At 36.7% G+C, this 24,764-nt stretch overlaps 1 protein-coding gene across 5 annotated transcripts in view; it reads left to right on the top strand.

Moving 5' to 3' along the window:
- Positions 1-24,764, top strand: part of fbxw7 (F-box and WD repeat domain containing 7) — a 114,605-nt gene that overhangs the window by 67,104 nt on the left and 22,737 nt on the right. The window contains exon 1 of one of the 5 annotated variants that reach the window (XM_028443005.1): positions 24,139-24,399. The exons of the other annotated variants lie outside the window; for them this stretch is intronic. Coding sequence (XP_028298806.1) covers positions 24,361-24,399 — 39 coding nt within the window. The 5' untranslated portion in view covers positions 24,139-24,360. Of the gene's footprint in view, positions 1-24,138; positions 24,400-24,764 lie in introns of those variants that run through there. 5 annotated transcript variants of the gene reach the window in all.

The following is a 24,764-nucleotide window of genomic DNA, read 5'->3' on the forward strand; positions in this document are numbered from 1 at the left end:
TTGTTACACCTTAGTTAAGTCTGCCTCGTATCCTCTGAAACAAAAACTACTCTTAACCACACGTGTTATGCACAAGCTTTTTTCATGTCAGCCAGGCACTGATCTGTTGTTTTAAGTGCCAACCAAGTACTCAGGCCCTCTTATAATCATTTTTCACATGCATACACTCAACACTAAGAGCTTCAATAAATGCTCAAATTGTTATGACCGAGTGCAGCACTCAGAGCTACATTAAGTGTAAATAAGCTTTTGCGGTGTGTCACAGCCTTGCAAGTGTAATGCAGTCATAATTGTTTAAAAAAAATCCTTGCAGGCTATGCTGAACAATGTTAGTGCCAAAACATCAGTGTTTTTTTGAAAAATAATAAAAAAATCAAACTGGAGAGCACAGCAGATGGAAACCCTTAATTCCTTAATTCTATAATTTTACCTTTTTTTGCAAGAGTTAATCTTTTAAATGTTGGATGGTTTAATTGAATATGAGACATTTAAAAAATAAATAAATATCCATTTCAAATTTTCCTGAATTCCATTTCAGAGTAAACCTATTTTGTTTTATTTTCACTTTTATCTGCTTTCCCTAATTTGATGTTTATTACTGACATGCTAATTTGCCAAAAATGCATAATATGGATTAATTAAGGTAAATCTTCAATCAAAGCAGTACATGCAAATGATCTTGCAAGATTTTGTAGATTTAGATTTTCATTTTATTTGACAAGTCAATGTATTTATCTTTTCCAAACACTTGCTAGTTGCTACACATTTAATAACCAGGTAAATTGAGAAAATGCATGGCATTTTTTCTTAAAGGTGAGTGAATTATGTGTTATATACCCATTTACATGTATGCCTTGCCATTCTCAGATCAAGGTAGCTGCTAAAGTTAGCATACCTCGGTACCTTGCTCTGCTTTATTACACATTTTTGAGACCTAGCAATGAAATTGTTCTGCAGTTCACCTCGGATGTTCAGGAGCGAGCCACAAGATGCAAAGTGGCTGTCAGTACCTGGGCCTGACATGATGTGTCACAGGGTTAATTGAGGACTTGGTACATTCTGTGTCCTTCTAGTGTCAAGTCATAAGCTGTAGCTCTGATTTTTCATGGTCTATTATGCACTACAGGAGTTTGGTGCCATTAATAGGCTGTTAGGGGTCACAGGTCTTCTCTTTTTTACATGTTTAGTAATTTTATTGTATTGCACAGTTAAGTTCTGGTCAATCATTTTTACATCATTTCTCACATAATGCACTACACAGGTATTTCCAGTATTTGCATTAAGACACCAAGTTTATTGAGTTTTAAGTCGACACAAAAAAAGTTCCCACAGGTCAAGACAGGTTACAACTTAATCTGTATCCTCACATGTGTGTGTTTGTGTTATATACATTAAAGTCAAAGTTTTCTATAGATTCACAGTACTCAAAAACAAATATTCAACAAAATCCACTTAATACCTGCAAATGCATAATTATCTCCTCCAAGGAGGTGACATTTTCTCCGACGTTTATTAATTTCTTTGTTAGTAGGTATAAATCAACGGATTCTAAATCGTTTTCAAATTTTGAAAAATCCCTATCACTCATTATTGTTAACATTTTGAAAATTAATATCTCTGTAATTAACTAATCTTTATGAAATTTGTCTGAACTATGTTGGGTTGTTATTTTAATTACCCCAGAGAGTTACATCCGAAACAGACACGGATCAAAAGTTTCATTGTGATTTTTTTTCTAAAAGTAGGGGTGCCTAATGGACATACATTTGGACCTGCTGTATTGTCATTAATTCGGATAGACATTTCTTACAAGCCTTTAAAGTGTGTGATCATAGTACCATGATCAGAAACACTGATCCAGATAACTGCAAATATCTGACAAAGAGGATATTTAGTGCTTGGCAGAGGTTTGTGCTCGAGTGCTCTTGTTTAAGTTATACATTTATTTATTAAAACAGTTTTTTGGGGTTTTTCCTAAAATCCTTTAATTTTGTATTTAAATTTGTTACTCAAACTTGTATGACAGTACAGCTCATAAAAGAGCTGCTGCCATTGTATTCTACTGTTTGGATAAGGAGGGTGAGGTTAAGCACCAAATTAAATCTTCTTTCCAAATATACTGTCTGTGACTGTTGAGTAAATAAACTCAACAGTAAATGTGTGGTTTGCATTGCGCGCTTCACATCCCAGTGTTTTCTTGCACTGTGACGCATGTACCCGCTCCATCCTCACTACTGACGCCTCCAAGATGGCTAGTCTAACAGGCTGCATCCAGACAGACAACATGGGCGGGACCGTGGTCACGCATCGTTTTTCATGCCTCTCCACGTACATTTCTCAGTTCAGTCAGGTGTCTACAAGCATTATTAATGTTTCCAGGCATCACAGCTGTGTTCTGGCTGAGGTCAGACATGGCCACACAAAAAACAGTAATGCTCCTGTTGATCTCCCATCTGTATCGATCTCACTGCCTGCTGGTTCTCCAAGCAAAGAAAACGGCCTTTCCATCTTGTCACACAACATCTTTTATTTATTCTCAGCCACCCGTTGTATCAATGCTTCATCCAAGTATAAAAGGAGTAGAATTCTCATTTTGCCGTCTTATATTAATTCTCATGCTTAACTGGCTGAGTGTGTGTGTCAAATTATATGGATTACACACCAGATCAGCACATGGAAGAGAATTATTTTCCTGCCAAGGAATGAAAGTGGACTGCTTCTGGAAAGAGGCGCATGTAAAATCAGCTTTTCACTTCAGATATTAGACTGTAGCCTGGCAATAAAGGCCATAGCAGCAAATACTAGGACTAATGTTCCTGTTTGTTTGATTAGTCTTGGATAGTCAGATTATTCATGAGTATGACGGCTTGGTTTGTATTAAACTAAATGTTAAAATACATGAAAATTGAAATGTGCCCTTTTTGGAGAGTTTTTGTATTGATATAATATATAATCAGATGGCTATATCTGTCTATGAGTTGCTGGTGTTTGGTCATTGCATTTTTTTTTAGAAGAGGCTTGATCAAGTGATGTTACTCAAACAGAACAGTAGATATGAGTAAAATCTGACCCGTTTATTAGAAGTGCTGGAGTGGACTCTGGAATGGGTTGCTTATATTGGAGATTTTAGATGCAACAGGCCGATATAATCTGATACTCCTTTTTTGTGCTGATAGCAGATCGGGACACCCCTAGTTTGTACAACTATCAGCTTTACATGTACGCACAGGTTCTCTATCCTCTAGGTCATGTGGATTCTGATATCTCAGCTGAGGCAATTGGACCTCAAGTCTGTTTTACATTTTCAACCAAGTCTCTAGTTTAATGTTGGTCTATTTATTCCTGCCCACAATGCATCATCCTGTGACACACTGTATACGGAGTCTGACACGTATTCAGTGGCCGTTCTCAGTTCCCACTTTTGCCAGATATTGACCATTTTACCACCCAGAAGCAGTGGTGAAAATGATTCTCCTCTTGGTCATGAAATTCCTGGGAAAGTTCTGTACTTTGTAAAACCAATTTTCCAGCCTTAAAAATCCATGGAAAATTTAAACTGTTTTGAATTATTTTTTATTTTTTTTAAATATAGCCTGTTTTATTTTAATGTTTAAAATCCAACCTTCACTATTACTATTAGACGTTCAGCAAGTCATTTAACCCTAACACCTTGTGTTGTACATAGCTTTGGATAAAAGTGTCTGCTAATTGAAATTATAACCTTATAATTAAACATGGTAGCACTTAGTTTGTTGTTTTTTATTGTTAAGTTCAATAGCTTATGCATTGTTATTTTATTGTTACATTAGTACACTGGAAAGGCCCACTCATTTTTGCACTCCAATGGTCTTAAACAGATCTTAGCGGTTCAGAACTAAGTTTTGGAAAAGTTTTGAAAAATCATTGTCAAAAAAGTGTTGGAATCATGTTATAAAGATGCTCAGACAGTCATTGCGATCACAGGTCAGTCCTTGATTATGTCCCTCAAAGGCTAGACTTGCACACTTGCTTTCTTATTTATTCCATTTAACAAGCTTATAGCACTAGCCTGAAACTATTTTTTGTTATGAATATACAATATTTCTATTGAATGTGATTAGTTTGTTGTGTTACAGAATACTTGCTTTTTTAAGATGAACCGTTGTCTTTGTGGAAACAAATTGATTGAAGTAAAGGGCTGCTAAACCTGGCTTATTAATCAAATCAAATGATGCAGTTTTTCTAATATTTTAAATGTTTTTAACGTTCAAAGTATTGATGTTGTTTTTGGATAAAGTCATCCAGCCTTTTCGATTAAGAACAAACAATGCAAGGTCGCTACTTTGGACTCTACTTTGTGCCAACATTCCCAATTTAGCTGAGTTAGATTTGGCTGAACATTTAGTGCTTACCCGGAAGCAGTTCTAAATAAAAGTGGATTTTTGAAAAGACACATACATGGCCTCCCCAAGGCAGCAGAACAAAGCAATCAATATCCTCCTCGCCTGATGAAAATAGGGGGGCAAATTGTGGGGATTAATTTACTAATAGAGTGGAAAATCAATAATGCGTTTCTCGCATAGATGGAAGCACAATGAGGCGCACATACAGAGCAGCTGGATCTTTAATGTGTCCGTGTTCTGTAGCCCTCACTGCGATAGATAATAACAAGGCAGGCTCCATGACTACATTAGATTTTCCAGCTATGTTTCCTAACAAGGCAGCAACATCTGATGCCTTTCCTTTAAACAGAGCTCTGATGCAATTAGCACTGCCTCATTAGATTCCTAGTTTATCCCTTTCTCTTGTTTACCATCAGTCCAGTGAAAAAAACACTGGCATTATTAAAAAAAGGTCTCAAGTTTACTCAAAAACCTGTTCCAGGATTAGGTCAAAGAGAACTTTTAGAGGCAGACACTTCGGTATTCACCAAGTTGTTTTTTGGCTCATTTACGGACTCCCTCCTTACTTATCTATTTATTTTTAAGTTTGAGATGAATAAATAAAACCCATTGTTGAATTTAGCATGCAGTTTTAAGACTATGCATGACTCACATTACTAGGACACATACAGTTAGGTCATATATATTTGGACACTGACAAGTTTTTTATCTGTATAATTCAAATTCTAGTGATATAATTAGGCTTGGGCATCGTTTATATTTTAACGATTCTGATTCTCAATTTCGATTCATGTTCTAAACGATTCTCGATTCCAATTTTTTGAGTTGTGCTGGTCAACAGGTCACAGATTTAACAAGGTAATTTTTTTGCAGCAAAAACATTAAGACGGCAAAATCAAGCAATTAGCTTATTGAATGAGTTTACATTGTGGGTGAACTCATCCTTTAGTAAGTCCGTAAGTTGATAAGTTAAACCGTAAAAACAGCGCTGTCTATGAGAAGTGCTATAATGCTATAAACATACGGTTGATTGAAGTGACTGCAGTTGCTAGAGTCACGCTTGGCGTGAACGCACCTTTATAACCAACCCTAGATAGAATGGACATAGGCATAAAGTGCGGAGTCTTAGCTTCCATATTAGCTTCATTCAAATTGAATGAAGGGTTTAGGAGTTTCAGGTCTTTAACATGGGCTACCCTAGTTCAAAAGGGACTTAGAGGAATTGAACAATTGACTCAAAGGCCATTTCATGGGCAGGTGTGTTATGTTACTACCAATGAAACACATAAATGGCCTGGAGTTGATTTGAGGTGTGGTGCTTGCATTTGTAAGATTTTGCTCTGAAGACAACATGCAGTCAAAGGAGCTTTTCATGCAAGTGAAACAAGCCATCCTTAAGCTGTGAAAACAGATAAAAACCCATCGGTGAAATTGCTACAATATTATGAATGGCCAAATCTAGAATTTGGTACATCCAGAGAAAGAAAGAAAGCACTGGTGAATTTGGCAACGCAAAAAGACCTGGATGTCCAACTGTGGTGGATGATCGCAGAGTCAATTCCATGGTGAAGAAAAACCCCTTCACAACAGCCAACCAAGTTAAAAACACTCTCCAGGAGGAAGACGTGTCATTGTCCGTCTTCCATCAAGAGAAGACTGCATGAGAGTAAATACAGAGGGTTCACTGCACGGTGCAAGCCACTCATAAGCCTCAAGAATAGAAAGGCTCGATTGGACTTTGCTTAAAAAAAAAAACATCTAAAAAGCCAGCACAGTTCAGGAAAAACATTCTTTGGACATATGAAACTAAGATCAACCTCTACCAGAATGATGGTAAGAAAAAAGTATGGCAAAGGCGTGGTACAGCTCATGATCCAAAGCATACCACATCATGTTTAAAACACAGTGGAGGCAGTATGAAGACTTGGGCCTGCATGGCTGCTAATGGCACTGGGTCACTGGTGTTAAATGATGATGACACAGGACAGAACCAGTCAGATGAATTCTGAGGTGTTCAGGGACATACTGTCTGCTCAAATCCAGCCAAATGAAGCCAAATTGATTGGGCGGCATTTCATAATACAGATAGACAATGACCCAAAACAAACAGCCAAAGCAACCCAGGACTTTATTAAAACAAAGAGGTGAAATATTGGTAAATGGCCAAGTCAGTCAGCTGATCCCAACCCATTTGAGCATGCAAAGACTAAACTTTAGAAAGAGAGTGCACAAAGGGGTTTTAACCAAGCATTAGAAAATAACAATTTATTTTCAGTTATTTAGTTTGTCCAATTACTTTTGAGCCCCTGAAAAAATGGGATTGTTTAAAAATTGCTCTTTTTGTTCAATCTAAATGTAGCATTCACATGAAAGCCTCGTGTGCAGATTTCAACAAGCAGCATGTGACGCTATTGCTCATCTCCTGTCATTAATCATATGAAATGGTATTGGTCACTATGCTCTTTACCATCATTATTAGTTGCTGGTTGCTGAAACCTCAAGGTTCTTCAGGGCACCAAGCAGGATGGACCCTAGGCTGGTGTCCAGTCTTTCCTATTATTATTCTTAAAACTTAAAAGCTCTATTTATTGACTGTGGTAGGAACCAAAGAACTGAGGGAATATCTTTGAACTTCTAGAAGAAGCTTCCTGAAATGATGCTTGAATAAGGGGCATTCTTGTGGTAGGGCAGCATTGCTGGCTTTTTATTTTACTATACATGCCTTGATGTGGCCTGAAGTTAAAATACTGTCCATTTTAAGCACTTATCACAAGGTATGCAAAATTTAAGCTTTGATATTGTAATTTAATATTGTCAACCATAAAATCTTCTTTACAAAATCCATAAAGTTCCCACGCATGAAATGTTATAGGAAGTTGGCAGTTAAAAGGGTAAATTTGGGACACGTCACCTACATGTGCTTTTCTTGTTTCAACTCTCCTGATCCTCTCTGGGCGTCCTTTACAACATCAGCATGCTACACTGAGTTGTAAAAAGTGCTGATTTGGACTGACTGGCCTCTTCAATATGTGATGAGCGTGGGAGACTGGGACCCCGAGGGGGCAGCGAAGGTTTTACTGCTGCTTCATCTTTCTAACCAGCTGTGGATGCACATGCTAAGTCAGCACGAGCCGCTGACTTTATTTTTTTTTAAAGAAACATAAATTAAAGGATTACTAGTGACCTCTTCATATGTCAGAGGATTATAAAAAAAAAAGTCTTCCCTAAACCCCCGTGTAATCCTACTTGTAATCACGGTGCATATCATGCAGTTTTAAACACTTTTTGATAACATTACTTTAGTTTTATAATAAGACATAATAAATATATATATATATATATATATATATATATATATATATATATATATATATATATATATATATATATATATATATATATGTTTTAAAGAAAGATCCAATATTGCATTGATAATTGCAGTTTTTGTATGTGTCAAAGAAAAAAATTTGAAGTGCGGACACCCAAGTTTACAGATCACATATTCATATATATATATGGAACTGTATATGGGCCAAAATTTATATATCTATATTTTTTTACTCAGATATATTATTTAAATCTCAATATTTTTTAACTCAATCTTACCCAGAAAGACAATTACAGGTTAAATTTGCTGATTAAAAATTCCACACAGGCACAATAAACAGCTGCACGATATGTGCTACTTTTCCATTAAGGGACACATGTGAGTGAGTCCTGTAGTGTGGCTTGTTAAGGAGAAGGTCTGTTAGGACGCACTCAGCGATCCATCTAAATGTGCTTTTCATGCTGTTCTGAGAAGTAGTGAAAGCAGTGACTCTTAAAACAAGTATTTTAAAACAAAATAAGCTATAAAGTAAATGTGTATATAGGCGATATTGTCATTTTCTATATCGCCAAAATAGAAAATGTGATTATCTTGAATCTCGAATATATATGCCTAAACCAAAATAAATGTGATTCACCACATATTTGAAACAAATGGGTTTATAGTGTGAGGGCCACCAATGAGTAACTTTTTTTTTTTGTATGCTTACTGATCAGAAAGAAACGTCACCGTAGTTTAAGTGCAGATACAGCGTCCAGCCCTAAATCCAGGAGAATGATAGTGTTTATATATTCATGACTGAGAGGTTAAGGGAACCATGAAGAGCCAAAGTTTGCATTACTAAAGAAACCAGAGTAATCTGATGGTACATTCAGTGGGCGTTCACCATTAACGGATGTTACCTCGAGTGGTAATCGTTACATCAGTCACACTGTATGTAACAGCCTGGACTTCCCAAGCACGTCACATAGAAAAAATGACAGTCAGTTTAATGTAGTATGCAATGATGTACATGACGAGTAGAGATAGCACAGAACTGTTGCCCGGTAATGGAAATGCATCACGACTCATGCATGCATAAAAAGGGTTCAAGACTTATTACTGATCGAAAATAACGTTTTTCCACTTGATATATAAGCCAACAATATACTCCTACCATATAGTTGTTCAAATATATGCATGGTTGTTAAACATCCTGTCTTTCTGTTCGAAACACATTTATATACAGAGATCAAATTATTCAACTGCTTTCCAATTCTTAGATAACTGTATTGAAAATTTATTGGTGATTAAAACTGCAGCTTTTCTTTTTCAAGAACAAATCAGTTACTACTAGATTTGGTCATTTGCAAATATTGAAAATGTTTACACATAGACTACAGATAAATAAGACTAATTGAAATGAGCTACGTATGCGTAAACTACTTCACTGTTTTATACCAACTGTCTGAAGGCCTATAAAACATGGCACATTCATAATGGCATAATTCATATAGTATAACTTGTCACTTTTTCTTTACATTAATTGATGAAAAATCTATTAAGGTGCACATTTCTTTGTTGTTCTTTTAGCCAACAGCTAAATAGTGTTCAACAATTGAAAGCTAAAAACAAGTTTTGATGACTGGTTTTTCTATCACATTGTAAGGGAGTTAACAATCATTAATGCATACACAAACTCCCTGCTTTACAATGAAGCATCATTATTAGTGAGTCATTTGGAGATGAAGCACAGAGTAGGGGGAAAAGAGGACCTCTTCATGTTGGTTTGGATTCTTTTACAGTTTGTTCCACAGCCTGATGTTGATTTCATTGTCAGCCAAGCAAGGTTATAGTGACGTCTATAGCACACATGACAAGGAATTGCTGTGACAAATTGACACACAAAAGATGCAATTGAAACCTTCGCTAACAACGTATTGGATTTATCAAAGAGAATTGCCTGAACAGGTCAACTCTAATAGAAAACCAGAGCCTCATCCTTGGACAAGGCCAGAGGCAGCATGCAGCAGCCCCAAGGCCAGCAAGTGCAAGCACTGTTGCCAGGCAACAGTTTACCGATAAATGGATAGAGCGTGGCTGCAGAGAGTCTGGTCCTCCACACCTCCCTGCCAATCGTCATTGTAGCGTCAGGATTTGCGCTGCACTTCGCTCGGCCTTGAATGATTGAATTTATCTCAGGCGTCATTGGTTTATTTTTGTTGCTCGTACTTGATATCTATCACAGGTTTGATGGTCCGTGAAACCTTGAAATATATATACTTGTTTGTGGAGAGTTTTTTTCCTTCATTTTATTTATTTCCGTCATAACTTTTATTCATCAAAACTTTTTTATACCAGACATTAATATTGGTATTTTGTTGACAGTCCTTGGTTCTGCGTGTATTTTAAATGGAAGAGACCACATGGTGTTGCGTTTTCTCTTTTCATGGGCAATCTTTGCAGTCGTGTGATTTGGGTTTTTGTCCTTAATATGGCATGTCTGTCTTTGATGGAGACCTATTGGTTTCCTGAATATGTAATCTGCCAAGTTCATGCCTTTGGCTACCCACTGAGAAGGGCTTCCTTGTTCGGTGTCTCCCTGGCAGTGTTCAGAGTGTCCCCAGCCTCTTGTGCACATTAACATACAGCTGTCCCACAGGATGTAGTGAGACAGACACCCATGAGCCTCAGAGGGAAGCTGGGCTCTCCCTCTCCTTTTCTAGATCCAGTGCGCAGTCAGCAGCAGATGGGCTGTGGAGATTAAACCACTTGGCGCATGGCAGCTTTTGTGGGCTTTCTATTGTGAAACTTAAAGGTCACCTATAGGGTTAAGGCTGAATTGATGTGATGAGCTCCGCCTCCTATAAATGATCCAAGCTGTTGATGGTCTTGCTAATGATCGTCCATTGGTTTGTCAGGAATTCTGAACACCAGTGAAGTACATGCAAAGTAGAAGAAAAAGTTCAACTTTGGCCACATTATGCATATTTGTGGCAAAGTATTTAGTAATTCTATAATGTGTTCCATGTGTAAGAAACCCAACAGGTGTACGCTAAAATGGCTCCAACAACTAAATGAAAACTAAACATAAATTAAAGAGTTTTTTATTCTCAAAGTTTAAAAATATATATATATATATATATATATATATATATGTATAATTTGTTAATGTAATTCTGACCACTTGTTGAGCAATAAAGTCTTATAGAAAAGCTGCTAAGATCCATTTGCGGTAGATTTTTTTCTTTTTTAATCTACAAAAGAGAGAGCCATAATAATTCATGCTACATTATCTAACTACATTACTTCACTTCCCACCTTATCAAAACAATATTTTTAATATGAAAAGAAAAGGAACTGCTGTCAAGTAGATATTAGACTAACCTGACATTAGGAATCATGAATCTCTCACTAAATCTTAGCCAAAAGGTCATAAAACTTGATCAAATGCCTGAAAGTAAAAATGTCCTCCAAATTGTGTCTCCTACTTTTAGAAGAAAAGGCTGCCTCTCTAAAAGACCGCATGGTGGTTTTTCACAAATAAATAATCAACTGTTGTAGGGCTGGGCGATTTTTGCCAAAAAAAAAAAAAATCTTTGATTTTTTTAAAGAAAAATTTGAGATTTTAATTTTGGTTTTTTGTTTTTCATGCACTTAATGATTGCAGACATCAGATATATTGTCAAAAGTACAACTTTATTGCTGTGAATGTCCTCAAGAGTTAAAATGCATAGAACGATCCCAAAATAAAAAGTAAATGAGGCTCTGTCATAAAACAATTTCAATCTTTAACCCAGGTTTAAGCAAAAGTGCAACAGCAACTTCGCAATTTTCTGATTAAGAAATCAGATAACTACATATTTTATAACATAACATTACAATTAAAAAATAATGAACTCTTTCTTTAGCATCTCAGCATAGTGCAAATAAAAATGAAACGTGGCACACATATAGCCTACTCAAAGGCTAAACAAAGCGGGGGCTGGCTCACATCGCGCTACGGTAACCCACAAGGATGGAAAAATAAATAAATAAAATAAATGATTATTATTATTTTTCTTTTAACTTAAATTTGCAGAATAAAAATCGTTTTTAACTACAAGTTTGATAAATTGATTAAATCCATGTTTTGCTCAGCCCTACAACAGTGACTATTTGTGGAAAGAGTGTTAAACAACAGATCTGTTGATGTAGATGTGTGTTGTTTAAAGGTAGAAAGTTCATCTAATGAATGGCACATTTTCCAAACTTTATTTGACAAAGACAACAATGGCTTACCTCCCACCACCACCAGGGTAAAATTTTCACATTTAATTATGTTATAGTTTGACCTCTTTGTTGGAAACATTTATATTGAAGTTGATATGATAAAACGCAGTATCAAAGTAAAAAAAAAAAAAAAAAGTAACAAAATAACAGTGCAATATCTTTTCAGCCAATATGTATCACTTTTTAATATGGAAGTCCACTTGAACCTTAAAATAGTGTGAGAAAATGCTTTTTATACTGCCAAATATTTTTCCAGTTGATTGTTTTTGGGGACATGGTGGAGAATTCATTTTGCATGGCTCAAACCATTACATGTTTGCAAACTTGTACAAAAACAAACACACAGCACAGTGCCTGTAGGGGCATTAAAAAAAAAATATATATATATATATATATATATATAGACATTGTATTAATTCTTTCTCTGGATAATTAATGTGCAGTGATACTTTTTGCATGGTTTTAAGTTAAGTTAGTGTGTCATTCTGTGTAACTTTTTGGCAAAGAGCAAAAGGACTGCAGCAAAGGCTTAGCAGCTGAATCAGAAGGACCCAATCAGTGCTTCCTGTTCCTCTTTCAAGGTCAAGTGAAACATAAAATGTTTAAAATTCCCTTCACTCCCAAATATTGCTTTGGCTTTTTAATGATGAAGCTCTGACTGAAGTCATAAATGTAACAGTATTTTAGACTCCCGCTGTTATGGAGGGGGCTGTGAACATAAACTGTGACTGATTACTTGGTTACTTGATATTTATTTTACTGCGTTATAATTTTAAGCTTGTCTGTCCCACTTATTGAAATTCTATTACATCGGCAAAATAGCGAGAATATGTATATATGACATAATACTATGGTAGATTTTTTTTTGGTCATGACGTTTGCATTTACAAAAAGGAAGAATTTCTGGATTATGTAATTAGGTCCCTGCTGTTATTTCATTTAGTTGACATGTCTAAGCCACTCCAGCTTACAGGGAAGTGCCATTGCACTTATGTTGCATCACTTTTCTTGCAGTTATTTAATTCTAAAAATGTACATTTTCGTGTGCTGGAGTTTTTATTTCTCTTTGGAAACAAATATGTTTGTATTTTGTATTTAGTGTTCACAGTTGATGGGAAACACGTTTGGCACTGAATAGAATGCTCACAACCACTCTGTTGGTGGGCCATCAGAGATGACAATTATTCTCTTCAAACAGGGACCGCTGCTTTCACAGTGGGTCGTCTATACTAGATAAAATGGTGAACATCAACTTGAGAATCGCTCTTTCAGTTCTTAACTAGGCTGTCTGCGGGGGACGGGGGAGGGGGAGGACCAACAAATAAACTGGTTGAATAAACTTGAGATGTTTCACCTGCATCCCTCCCAGATTACCTCATGTGTCAGACTGCACTCCCAAAATGAAGTACCTTTAGGAAACCATCGCCAACTGCTACAGTATTTTTTCCTTTCTTTGAATATCTTTATTCTACCTCCCGCCACCTTACACTTCATTATTCTATACAGGCTGCTGACATTTCAGTGCAGAAGTAGTGACCTACTGCCCTGCAAAATCCTCTGTTGTTTCTTAATTGAAACATAGCTGTTTGTTTAATAATCTTCATAATCATGTCATCCTAGTTGTTTTCACCAAGCTTGGGATCACCAGTAAAGCCACGTTTCGACTTTCCTGCACAAACAGAACAGGTTCTTGTATTGTCACTGCCATAGGCATACAACTTTTTACACTATTTAAACAAAAAACTTTACTCTTCTGACAGCATAGGGTAAACAGTAGTGTTTGTGTTACGTTTGGTGCTTGACAGTTCTTCAATGTGTAACAAAGTTTGACCTGCATTAAAGAACACGGGAGTGTGCAGATGGTTTGGAGTTAGTCTGTTGCTCCTTCAGTTAAGTGATTTGGGAACCGTAGAAATGATAAAATACTATTGGTGTGACTTTATTATCCTCAAACATGTATGCCACTGCAAACATAGGGGTCACAGAATTTTGAAATTCAAGGATCAATTGAGGACTACTTATTATAGGGCTGCTCGGTTATAGAAAAAACAATAATCACAATTATTGTAGTCTTAATTGAAATCACGATTATTGAAACGATTATTTGTCAAGCAAAAAGTTATTTATTTTTTGTACAAAAAACACATTAAATATTGTCTTTAAACATAAATAAAATTCTTCAAACAGTAAAATCAAGTGTGTTCACTTTTGCACAAAACAAAACACTTCTTGCACGTGACGTGTCTTTGCTCTAGGTCTTAATCATCAAACCCAATGCGTTCCCATAGAAGAGAATTTGACTTGTCTTGCTAGTTTACCATGCGTTTTTGCTGCGTTTCTCCTGCCAAGTTTCAAGACCACTAGCAACAACTTTCCTCATGTTTGCCTGCAGGCTAGCTTTGGCTTTGTGAGGGGCGGGGCGGAAGGGAGGAGCTTGCATGTGCGTGGATTAAACTCAGTTAGTATTAATAACATGTGTGTGCCAAGCTTTATTATTTGTAGATGTCCAAATTTTATATAGCGAATAAAACATATGTAAAAAAATAAAATTATATATATATATATATATATATATATATATATACAGTGAAGAAAATAAGTATTTGAACACCCTGCTATTTTGCAAGTTCTCCCACTTAGAAATCATGGAGGGGTCTGGAATTTTCATGGAAGGTGCATGTCCACTGTATGAGAGATAACCTAAAAAGAAAAATCCAGAAATCACAATCTATGATTTTTTAACAATTTATTTATTTAGAAATAGCAGGGTGTTCAAATACTTATTTTCTTCACTGTATATATATACACATATACAGTATATATATATATACATTATAATCGTTTATTCTCAATTATGTTATTTTGTAATCGTTGGGTGTAATAATCAAAATCATAATCAAATTTTGATTAATTGAGCAGCCCTAACTTATTATATTAAGAGGTGTTTGCTACGTAAGAGTATTGAGAGGAGTTACCTGCAGTTTTATATGGTAAATCACAGTAGATCTGAAACACAAAGGGATTTATCCTGTTTCACAAGTTGCCTTTATCTTCATTCGTGTAATGAGGCTCCTCTGGTTAACACTTAAACTCTGTGGTACTACGGAGAGATAAGAACATATTTTATTCCACAACTCAGTTTGTTAAATGTCATCCTCTGATCTATCATATATTTAGGTAAAGGTCACATCATTTTTCAGACGAACCCTATGCACAATCCACTTAAAATTGCTTTATGTTGAAAAGCAGACATGCGAAATGTTGCTTCTTTACTGGTCCAAGAATTGTACATAATTGGGGATACAGATACAATTACTATCAGTGTTTTAAAAAGACTGAGGCAGTAAAATCAATTAACTAAACCCAAGGGCTGCTGACACCTTTAGTTTAGACCATCAGGGGAAATATTGATGTGTACTTTTGTCAATCTCCAAACATTAGAAAAAATTTGGAGATTGACAAAACCGCATTCCCTGAAGAAAATGCAGGTGAGGATGCAGGTGCTGGCTGCTGCATTAGGTCAGCATTAGCATTAGCCTAGCATTAGCAATAGTGTTAGCATTAACCTGATGTTAGTATTAGCCTAACATTAGCATTAACCTAACATTAGCATTAGCCTAGTGTTAACATTAGCATAAACCTAGCATCCTACTACTAATTTTTCAACTTTTTCAACTATTTAAGTATTTCTCACAGCTTTCCAAGGTAAATTTGAAGATATATCGCCATATTAACAACCAGCCCCCAATGGGCACAAATTTCCTTGCTTTGCTTAATCTAAAAAGCAGATAGATCAATCTGGAGGATGAAATGTTTACTTTGTGTTCATGTTGATGTCTGTTGGGCTAAGATTCACCAGGCTCATTCAGCACATTCCCAAAACATCTTTTCATAGTTGAATCAGATATCAGAGCTCCAGCTGCATTCAAATGCTGAACCCAGAAAGATTTACCATTCAAAAGGAAGACAAAACTGAGGAAGAACTGGTATGTGTATGCTTTGAGCATCAAACTTCACAATTGGCTTCTTGATTGGCAGTTTAAAAAAAAGATACGTTATTCTATTATAGCAGGGATGTTGAACTCATGTTGCCTCAGTTACACATCCAGCACAATTTGTGGGCCAGACCTGTAAAATAATACCGTAAATCAATCAATCAATAAATAGAACTCTAAATACTTATTTACAGTAAAACAAATTTAAACATTATGAAGATGTTGAAATGTATTAAATGATTTACTTTTATGACACATCTTGTAAAAAAAAAAGCCTAAAATTGTATTAAACCACTCACATTTTGAACTATATTAAGCATCACTCTATTTACCCCTGTGCATTCCAACTTACAGAACCTGATAACATGCACAATGTTTTGTCTGTGTGAAAATCCTGCAATTTGTTTGCAGTGAGTTTTTCCCCCCATTAAATATTAAAGTGTAATTTATAAGCTGTATGTATTATGTAACATGTATATAAAATATGTGAAAACCATTCAAACATATGCTCATCGTAATGCTACGTTCTAGCTTCAATCACCAGTTAAAATGTTTGCCATTTCAGTTAATACACCGCTACAATATGTTACGTTCTGGCAACATAAGTAAACAATATGTTTTAACCCATGATGAAAGATATGAATAATGATCCACCGCATTCCAATGTGGGACGACACACACCCAGCTCTCACCAAAACCACGATAGACATTGTAGTTAATTTTATTACTTATTCAAATTAATCTGATTGGCCGGATTTGGCCCGTTAGCCTTGAGTTTAAAATGTGTATTATAGAGATGATATTAGAATATTATATTTTTATTAATTTCGACAGTTATTTTATTTTCTAAGTAAAATGCATTCATAAACTAAGATGCTTATTCTATTAATGTGCCTGATATATTAATACTAAGGCTTATTCGTTTCTGCTGCAGATGCAAAGCAGGACACTCCTGGGGCTAATAAGCAGTAAATCAGAGCGCTAACACGCACACACATGCCCACAATACGAACCCAAACAGCTGCGGCCAAGACAACCAAACATGCTCAGTTTTGTTCTTTGTAGAGAAAAGCCTGTACTCATCCTTTCATAGGGTTTTACATCAAAAAATGATGCTCTTTTTAATTCCCCTTTTTAGCAGCTCTGGAGAATTGGATGTAAATCTGACTGTTAGCTATTTCAACACAAAGAAGATGCATTCATATTTAGCCACATGAATGATATTGTCTTTGTTGTATTGCTGGGAGCAAACAAAGTGTGCCAGTATGTGCATAATAATCATTTCTCCTGTGATTATGTGGGTTGATGCCAAAAGGATGTCTGATTGTCAGCCTGAAACAGATGCTTTGTTTGAACGTCAGTGAGATGGACGTAAGTGTCCCTTTTATTAGAAGGGTTTTCTTTGGGATCGTAACAAATTATGACATTAATAATTATTGTCAAAATATGTTTGGAAGCAACTGTAATTTAAAATGCTGCCAAGGGACTGTTATGATGTCCATTAGAAATTATGTTTTTACCCTGAATTTAACAAAAAAAAGTAATTGAGAATCAGAGCTCACTTACTAGTGACCTAGCCTAAAAGAACATTCATACTTATCTAGCTTTATCAGGTTATGAACTAGATATTTACCATTTCACCAATTCAATGTGTAATCAAACTCTACGATGAAGTGGCACTGTTATATTTAGAAAACAAAAATGATTAAAATAAATTTAAAGGAATTTTTCTCAAATGATAAACAAACATTAATTTATTCAGTCATTTTCATTGTAATATCAGGGCATTGCCTTGTTTAAATGGCAATAAATGCTTAGTGATGGCTATAATCTCTTTGTTGTAGGTTTCTTACTATGCATTTTTAATGTTATATTAATTGGTCAGGAAAAACATGTTTTTTTTCCCCGTCCAGCAATGGCAATACCCACTGGCTTTTCTTGCTTTAGAAGGCAAGGCAAATTTATTTGTATAGCGCATTTCATGTGCTTTACATGATAAAACATTCAACAGCTTAAAATCAATAAGAACATTTAAAATCATCAGTAAAATCAATTAAAATCATCAGTAAAATCATTTAAAATCATCAACAAACACATTACATCAACAAGATGACCAAAAATCTCCCTCTCAATCATACGCAGTAGAGAAAAAAGTGCTCTGCTATCTGACCTGTGTCTATAGATCTGAGAGACCTGCTGGGTTCATACCTGACTAACATCTCACTGATGTATTCTGGACCAAACCAATTCACAGATTTATACACCAGCAGAGGAACTTTAAAGTTTATTCTGAGCTCAAGAACTAACAACAATGTAAGCACTTTCACTTCTACGACTGTGAAGATAGTTGCCTATTTTTGTAAAAACTCTAAACTTGTATCAATACGTGGTGCAACTGCAGCATGTATGGATACATCCAATAATTGCAAATTCTGACCTCTGTCCTCAATTCATTTTCAATGACCCCATTGATGTCAAAAACGAGGCGCTGCTGCTTCTGTTAATTTCTTTTTTGACCCGACCCCTACTAACTTGGATGTTTGGGTCGCGTGGGTGGCTGTAGAATATGCAAATCTGCCGCCATGCAGATGACGCCACTATTATTCTTTTTGTAGAATGCCGTGATCTATGATTCCATACTTTGCAAAGCTCCCCCAACTTGTATAGCATCTGTTCAGCCTGAAATGAGAAATGCCAGAAAAAATATCGAAACCACAGCAGACCCCCTACTTCCATCCTTTTTCTCGCCCTTAAGAGGACAATCACACAATGACATTGCCCCGTTTAGTGATGCATCGCTGCCCATGAAGTATTTGGCTTCTTCAAGTTCACCACCTCACATTAACCATTTGCTCAAGAAAGCCTCTTTTCTGCTGTACTGTTTTCTTTTACCACCAGTATCTTATCACTGAGAAACTGTGCAGGCCACATCTCTCTGTTCTTGCTTAACAGCTGTTGGACCAATAATTCAGTCGTTACACCTCTTCGTACTTAATGCCTGAATAATTATTCAGCCAGCAGCTCCATGGATTAAAAAATGCTTCTCTTTTGTATATCTGACATAGATAAGCCATTCTTTTTCTCTATCAGAGTAATTCCTGTTTAAAATGTTGACTATAATATCCTTTTGCTGTATTAAATAGGTTATGCTTTGTTTGGGTTTGGGACTCGTAACAAAAAACTATTGTAATAAAAAGACAGCCTGAATAATTAATGCCACAATTAGTCATTTGTGTGTAATATTTTTCAAATTATTGTCAAAGAAGTGTGCTGAATAATTCACCTCCATCCTTTCACATTTATTTTGTTATGCAACCACTCGAGAGTTGGGCCCTTTAATTTTTTAATCAGTTGTCATTTCTTTCTTTCTAGTTAATTGTTTTAATTGAATTTATTTTTGTGCTTTTATGTTGCTCTGTAATTAACTGAAAAGGGAATCGAGTTGATAGGCTAATGGTGGCTGTTATATACTGTAGTGTTTAGAAATGATAAACCAAGATGTGTTCACTTTATTTAGCCTTAAGAAGACATCAACCTGAAGCAGACATGCGTTTTGCCAAGGCTTTTGGTTTTGATAAGCAGAAGGTCGGTATCGGGAGGGGCGGAGAAAGGAGGCCTTGTTAATGCTTTACCAACCAGCAGAAGAGGAGCGACAATGGAGGCCGCAGCCCATTCAAAGGCCACAGTGCAACTCCTTTTGCATGCCAAGCATTCCAACGTGCTGTGTAAAGGTTGGGCCAGCAGAGAGCATGGAGAGGGCCTTTATCATGAGAGCCACCTTAAACACACAAAGCTCAAACTGCCCTGCCTGATTTACGTGGGAAATTCTAAGATCGGCCTGATCCTTCGACACCTGTCGTATTTTCAGATAATTAGTATTCACTTGTGCTTCAGTTTAAGTTCTTTCTAAACTCCACATCTTGGCTATCAAAGGGAATTAAGAGAAGAAAGTCCATGAGTTACTTCAAGCTACTCTGCTGTGGCCTCCTGTGATATTTATAATTTACCACATGTTTCTCCTCCAGACAAACAAGCACTTACAAGACAATGGCCTAACTCTTGAGCCTTTAAGACTGTCAGTTGTCCAGGTTATGGTAATTATAGTTGTTTAGTCAAAGCTGCTGGACATGCTTGTTATTTTGCCTGAAGACAAGTTACCTGTCAATGTCATTTTTCAGAAGCTTCCCAGTATTGATGTGTCTTCGGTGAGAGGTGAAACATCCCCAAGCAAAACTTGAGTTATTTTAACAAAGACAATCTAATGTTTATGCCAAACCTTTTGTCAGTATGTGTCACAGAAGCAGCAATAATAGTTGCATTTAACCATCACTGTTTTTTGTGAGGCACAAGGATGTGAAAAATATGTAAAGGAAATATGAAGGTTTTTTATTATTGTTTTTTTTTATTATTATTTAGCAATCACCTATTCTCCAAAAAATTATCACCACAGATGGCATCTTATTTCTTTAAAACTTAAGTTTAAATTATTATTATTAGTGAGGATGCATTGGCATCCTCACTATTGTATTCGTTCCCCTTTATTATTATTCTACTATTTTTTTCTTCTTCCGTATCCTCAAACTCGTCCCACAATTTTCAACTAATTTCAACAATTGAGGTATCAAACTTTTCAGAAAATTCTGCACATCTCTGCTATATCTCAGTGTTTTTGAAAACTTTTGAACTTTTTGAGTTATTTCTCGCGGAACTTTTTGCTCTTTTCCACTTACATTGAAAGTTCGAACCTTTTTGACCCTCTTGTGCATTTTGACCCTCTTCATCGTTGGCCATTTTGAAACTGATCCAAACCATTCAACCTTTTTCAACCTTTTTCAACCTTTTTCAACTGTTTCAACCTTTTCAAACTTTTCAAACTTTTTCAACCTTTCAACCTTTTTCAACCTTTTCAACCTTTTTCAAACATTTCAAACATTTCAAACTTTTTCATACTTTTCAACCTTTTTCAACCTTTTCAAACTTTTTCAACCCATTTCAACTTTTTCAACCCACTTCAACCTTTTCAAACTTTTTCAACCTTTTTTTTGACCTTTTTCAACCTTTTTTAAACTTTTCAACTAATGCTTCAGCTGTTTGTTCACTTTCAGCTCATACTGGGAATTTACTTATACTAGTATATAAACTGGTTTTAGCGATTGTTGCTATAAGCTATTACAACGTTAAGGCTATTGCTAGGTTAATGCTATGCTAATGTAGTGCGACGGGGCTAGCACATGCATCCTCACTTGCATTTTCTTCAGGAAATGCAAAAATTCTAGTTATTATTATTATTATTATTTAAACGGAACAATGGTAGGATTGTTTGGGCCATTCTGTGCCCACCCCACTCCTCTCTGTGTGTTGGGTCACCCTTATAATTACAGGTGTGAGCCAAGAGATATAAAAGCCTATGACTCTGAGCTTCATCTCCAATAAACAGAGCTCTTCCCATGACCCCCTTATTATGTCACCCTGTTTTCATGGTCTAATGCTAATGTCTTGAGAGGTCAAGAATGTCAAATGCCGGCTGCCTTCTGAAGCATGTGACTTGGTATGAGCTAAACCTTGAATACGTTTTCATATGATAAAATGATATTGTTCAAATTCCTTATTCAATATAGATAAATAGTCATCAAGCCATGTTTCTTACATGAATCAAAGAGTTTAGTCCAAAAGCGTGTTTTTATTATTATTATTATTACCGCCAGCCTTTTTTAAAACTTTCAGCAGTTTGCTTGGCCATGTTTGTTCTGAATTAAAAGCCTGCAGGACATTTTTTGTTTTGCTGCCATCAGTCATGCATGGATTTGTTAACCAAGCTTGTGCAGTCATCCATTACCTACTATGCTAAAGGCAAATACTAGTCTATACATTAACAATAGAGGAGAGTGTAAATCTATTCACATGTGGCCTGCATATAGTTAGCACATTTGCTTTTCTTGGATCTGCTTGCTGGGACTTTACCTGCACTTCTGGAATCAAATGGAGCATATTGTTTTATTAAGACATACACTACAATGCCAAAAGTATTTGCTCACTTTACTCTTTACTCTTAAACTATAGGATTAAATCTGATGTCGTTCTAGTCTTTCTAGCTAGAACAGCTTCAACTATTCCAGGAAGGCTTTCCACAAGGTTTAGGAGTTTTTTTTATGGTAATTTTTTACCATTCCTCCAGAAGGACATTTCTGAGGTCACACACTAAATGGGATAAGAAGGCCTGGCTAATTCATCTCTATTATGTTGTTTATCAAGTTGAGTTCAGGACTCTGTGCACAACAGTAATGTTATTTGTCACCAAGCTTCATCATCCATGCCTTTATGGACCATGCTTTGTGCACCGGTAAGCAGTTATGTCAGAACTGGAAGAAGCCATCTCCAAGCTGTACCCACAAAGTTGGAAGCATGAAATTGTCCAAAATATACAGGTCTCTGGTGAGATTTATGCCACTGTATCCAACATTTTGCATTGTGCCTGGCGATTTACGGCTTGGATGCAACTGCTCAGACATTAAAACCCATTCCATGAAGCTCTCTACATGCTGTTCTGGAGCTAATCTGAAGATCGCATTATGTTTGGAGTTCTGTAGCTACTGACTGCAGAAAGTTGGCCACTTCTACGCACTATGATTTTTTTGTGGCCTACCGACTTGTGGCTTAGTTGCAGTTATAGTACTGCTAACATTTGATTGTAGAATATTTAATACCAAGGATGTATTGCACAGGTGATATTTTATCACTGTAACATGCTGGAATTCACTGAGCTGCCGAGAGAGACTCATTCCTTCATGAATGTTTGTTTTTATATTTATTCAGAAGCACTAACATGATGCAGTTTTAATCAGCTTGGTGTTTAAAAAATTAACTAAGCCTTCGTCAGACTCAATTTAATCTACATAGTTCTAATTTGTTTGAGCTCTTTGTGGGGTTTTTAATAGTTCATCTTTATAATTATATTTTTATTGTGTTGAGTTATAAACATACTTGTTTATACATTAAAAATGTATAGAATTTTTTACATTTTTATTTAAAGGGGTAATAGTCTTCAATCCTGTTTAGAAACACCACTCCTCCACAGGAGGGGGAGGAGCTTAAAGGAGGTCTTGCTCAAATTTTGCTCGCTTTCCAACATTACTACACCTTTAATCCATTTTTAAACTTGTACATATTAACTTTTTGTTGAAGGGTACATGCAGTGAACTGCAGGTTTAGTCAGGTAACATTCTTCAGTCCTTGTAAGCACATCATCCCGAAGGCTCGGCTGGCATTATCTTGCCTTCTCCACAGGCTGATAGTGATGCAACAGCACTGTATTGGATATAATGTCAGGTAGTTGTCATGCACGTTTCATGCATAATTTTTCTCCTTGGATTATATAATTTCCTCTGCTGAGATGTCCAGTCTCTCTCCTGCTCGCTTCTGTTAGGCAGAAAGATTAAAATCAAAGGAAGGAACATCTTTACTCCCACTTGGTTTTTTTTTTTTTTTAAGGAATATAGAATTGTTCATAAATGTACATTTCAGATGTTTTTTTGGAAATAATGTACATCTTTAGTTACTTGGTTATGCATAAATAAGTAATTTATCTCTTAATTGAAAAGAGTCATGGCTTTTGCTATTTTATTAAATTTTACCACAAGTATTTATACTTTTGCTTGCTCTTGCCATGCTTTTGCTATGAATCCAGTTGGCTAAGTGTATTCCCATCTATGAAGAGTCAAATACGCACTTTGCAGATACAGACACGATCCCTGCTGTGATGAGTTGTAGGGATGATGGCCGTGGTACGGTGTAGGAAAGAAGGCGTGTGTAGGATTTTCTGGATGATGCAGATTGGTTTGGCAACAAGTGGTGCCCCACCTTTGATGGAACAGTCGATGCCCAGCCCCCCACCCCCCCATCCCCCCGCTCTGCTGCATTCAGGGTCCCCCGGTGCATTCACTGGCAGAGATGCGCTGTGCACGTTGGACTGCACCATTGCTGCCGTCTCCACCGGGGAGGCTGTAATCCGACCCTGCATGGAGGTGTCGTGCCTCCAGTGAAAAGGAAGCGCACTCTCTCCTCCCCCTTCCTGCACAGTGTCACCCTCTTCCTCCCTCATCTGCTCGCTCACAGGCTGCTCTGCTGCGCACGAGCCTGCGTGTCGTCGCATCATCGCTGTTAGACCTCGCTGTGAAACGTTGGATTGTGTGTTTTTTTTTTCTTCTTCTTCTTTTTTTTCCAACAATACCCTTCACCTTTTTATCCCCGATGCCTTTACCGTGGGAGTGTACTGCGTGCACGGCAGTCCGGTGACGTGCCGGAGCATGTTTGCATCAGAGAAGGATTTACCTGAGAGTGTCCGTCACACGCACCGTAACGACCGTCCGTGAAGAGGGGAAAAAAACACCCACAGCAAACCTTCACCATGGGGTTCTACGGCACTTTAAAGATGATCTTCTACAAAGTGAGTACGGGTGTCCCCCCCTCCTCCGACACATCAGTGCGTGTTATTTAACCCGCTCTGTCGCCCACATTATCGTGCGCGCCTGTCGCGGCAGATTGTGCGGCCACTGCGGAGGATGAGGAGCAGCAGAGCCCACAGACTCCTCTCATTCCCCGGGCCTTTAATGTGGTTTTCAGCGCTTTGGATGCTGTAGTGCTACGATGCGATGTGGCATCTTGTCCTCTCCTCTAACTTCAGCTGTGATACTGCACGCATCTGCTCTTCTGTAATCAGGGAGGGTCATTGTTATACATGGAGAAGTCACCCTGCTTTGCTGCATACATGATCACTTCCATCTGCAGCGCTGGGTGTAAATATCAAACTAT

The sequence above is a fragment of the Gouania willdenowi genome, chromosome 1 (genome assembly GCF_900634775.1).
Source record: "Gouania willdenowi chromosome 1, fGouWil2.1, whole genome shotgun sequence".
In the NCBI taxonomy this organism is placed as follows: domain Eukaryota; kingdom Metazoa; phylum Chordata; class Actinopteri; order Blenniiformes; family Gobiesocidae; genus Gouania; species Gouania willdenowi.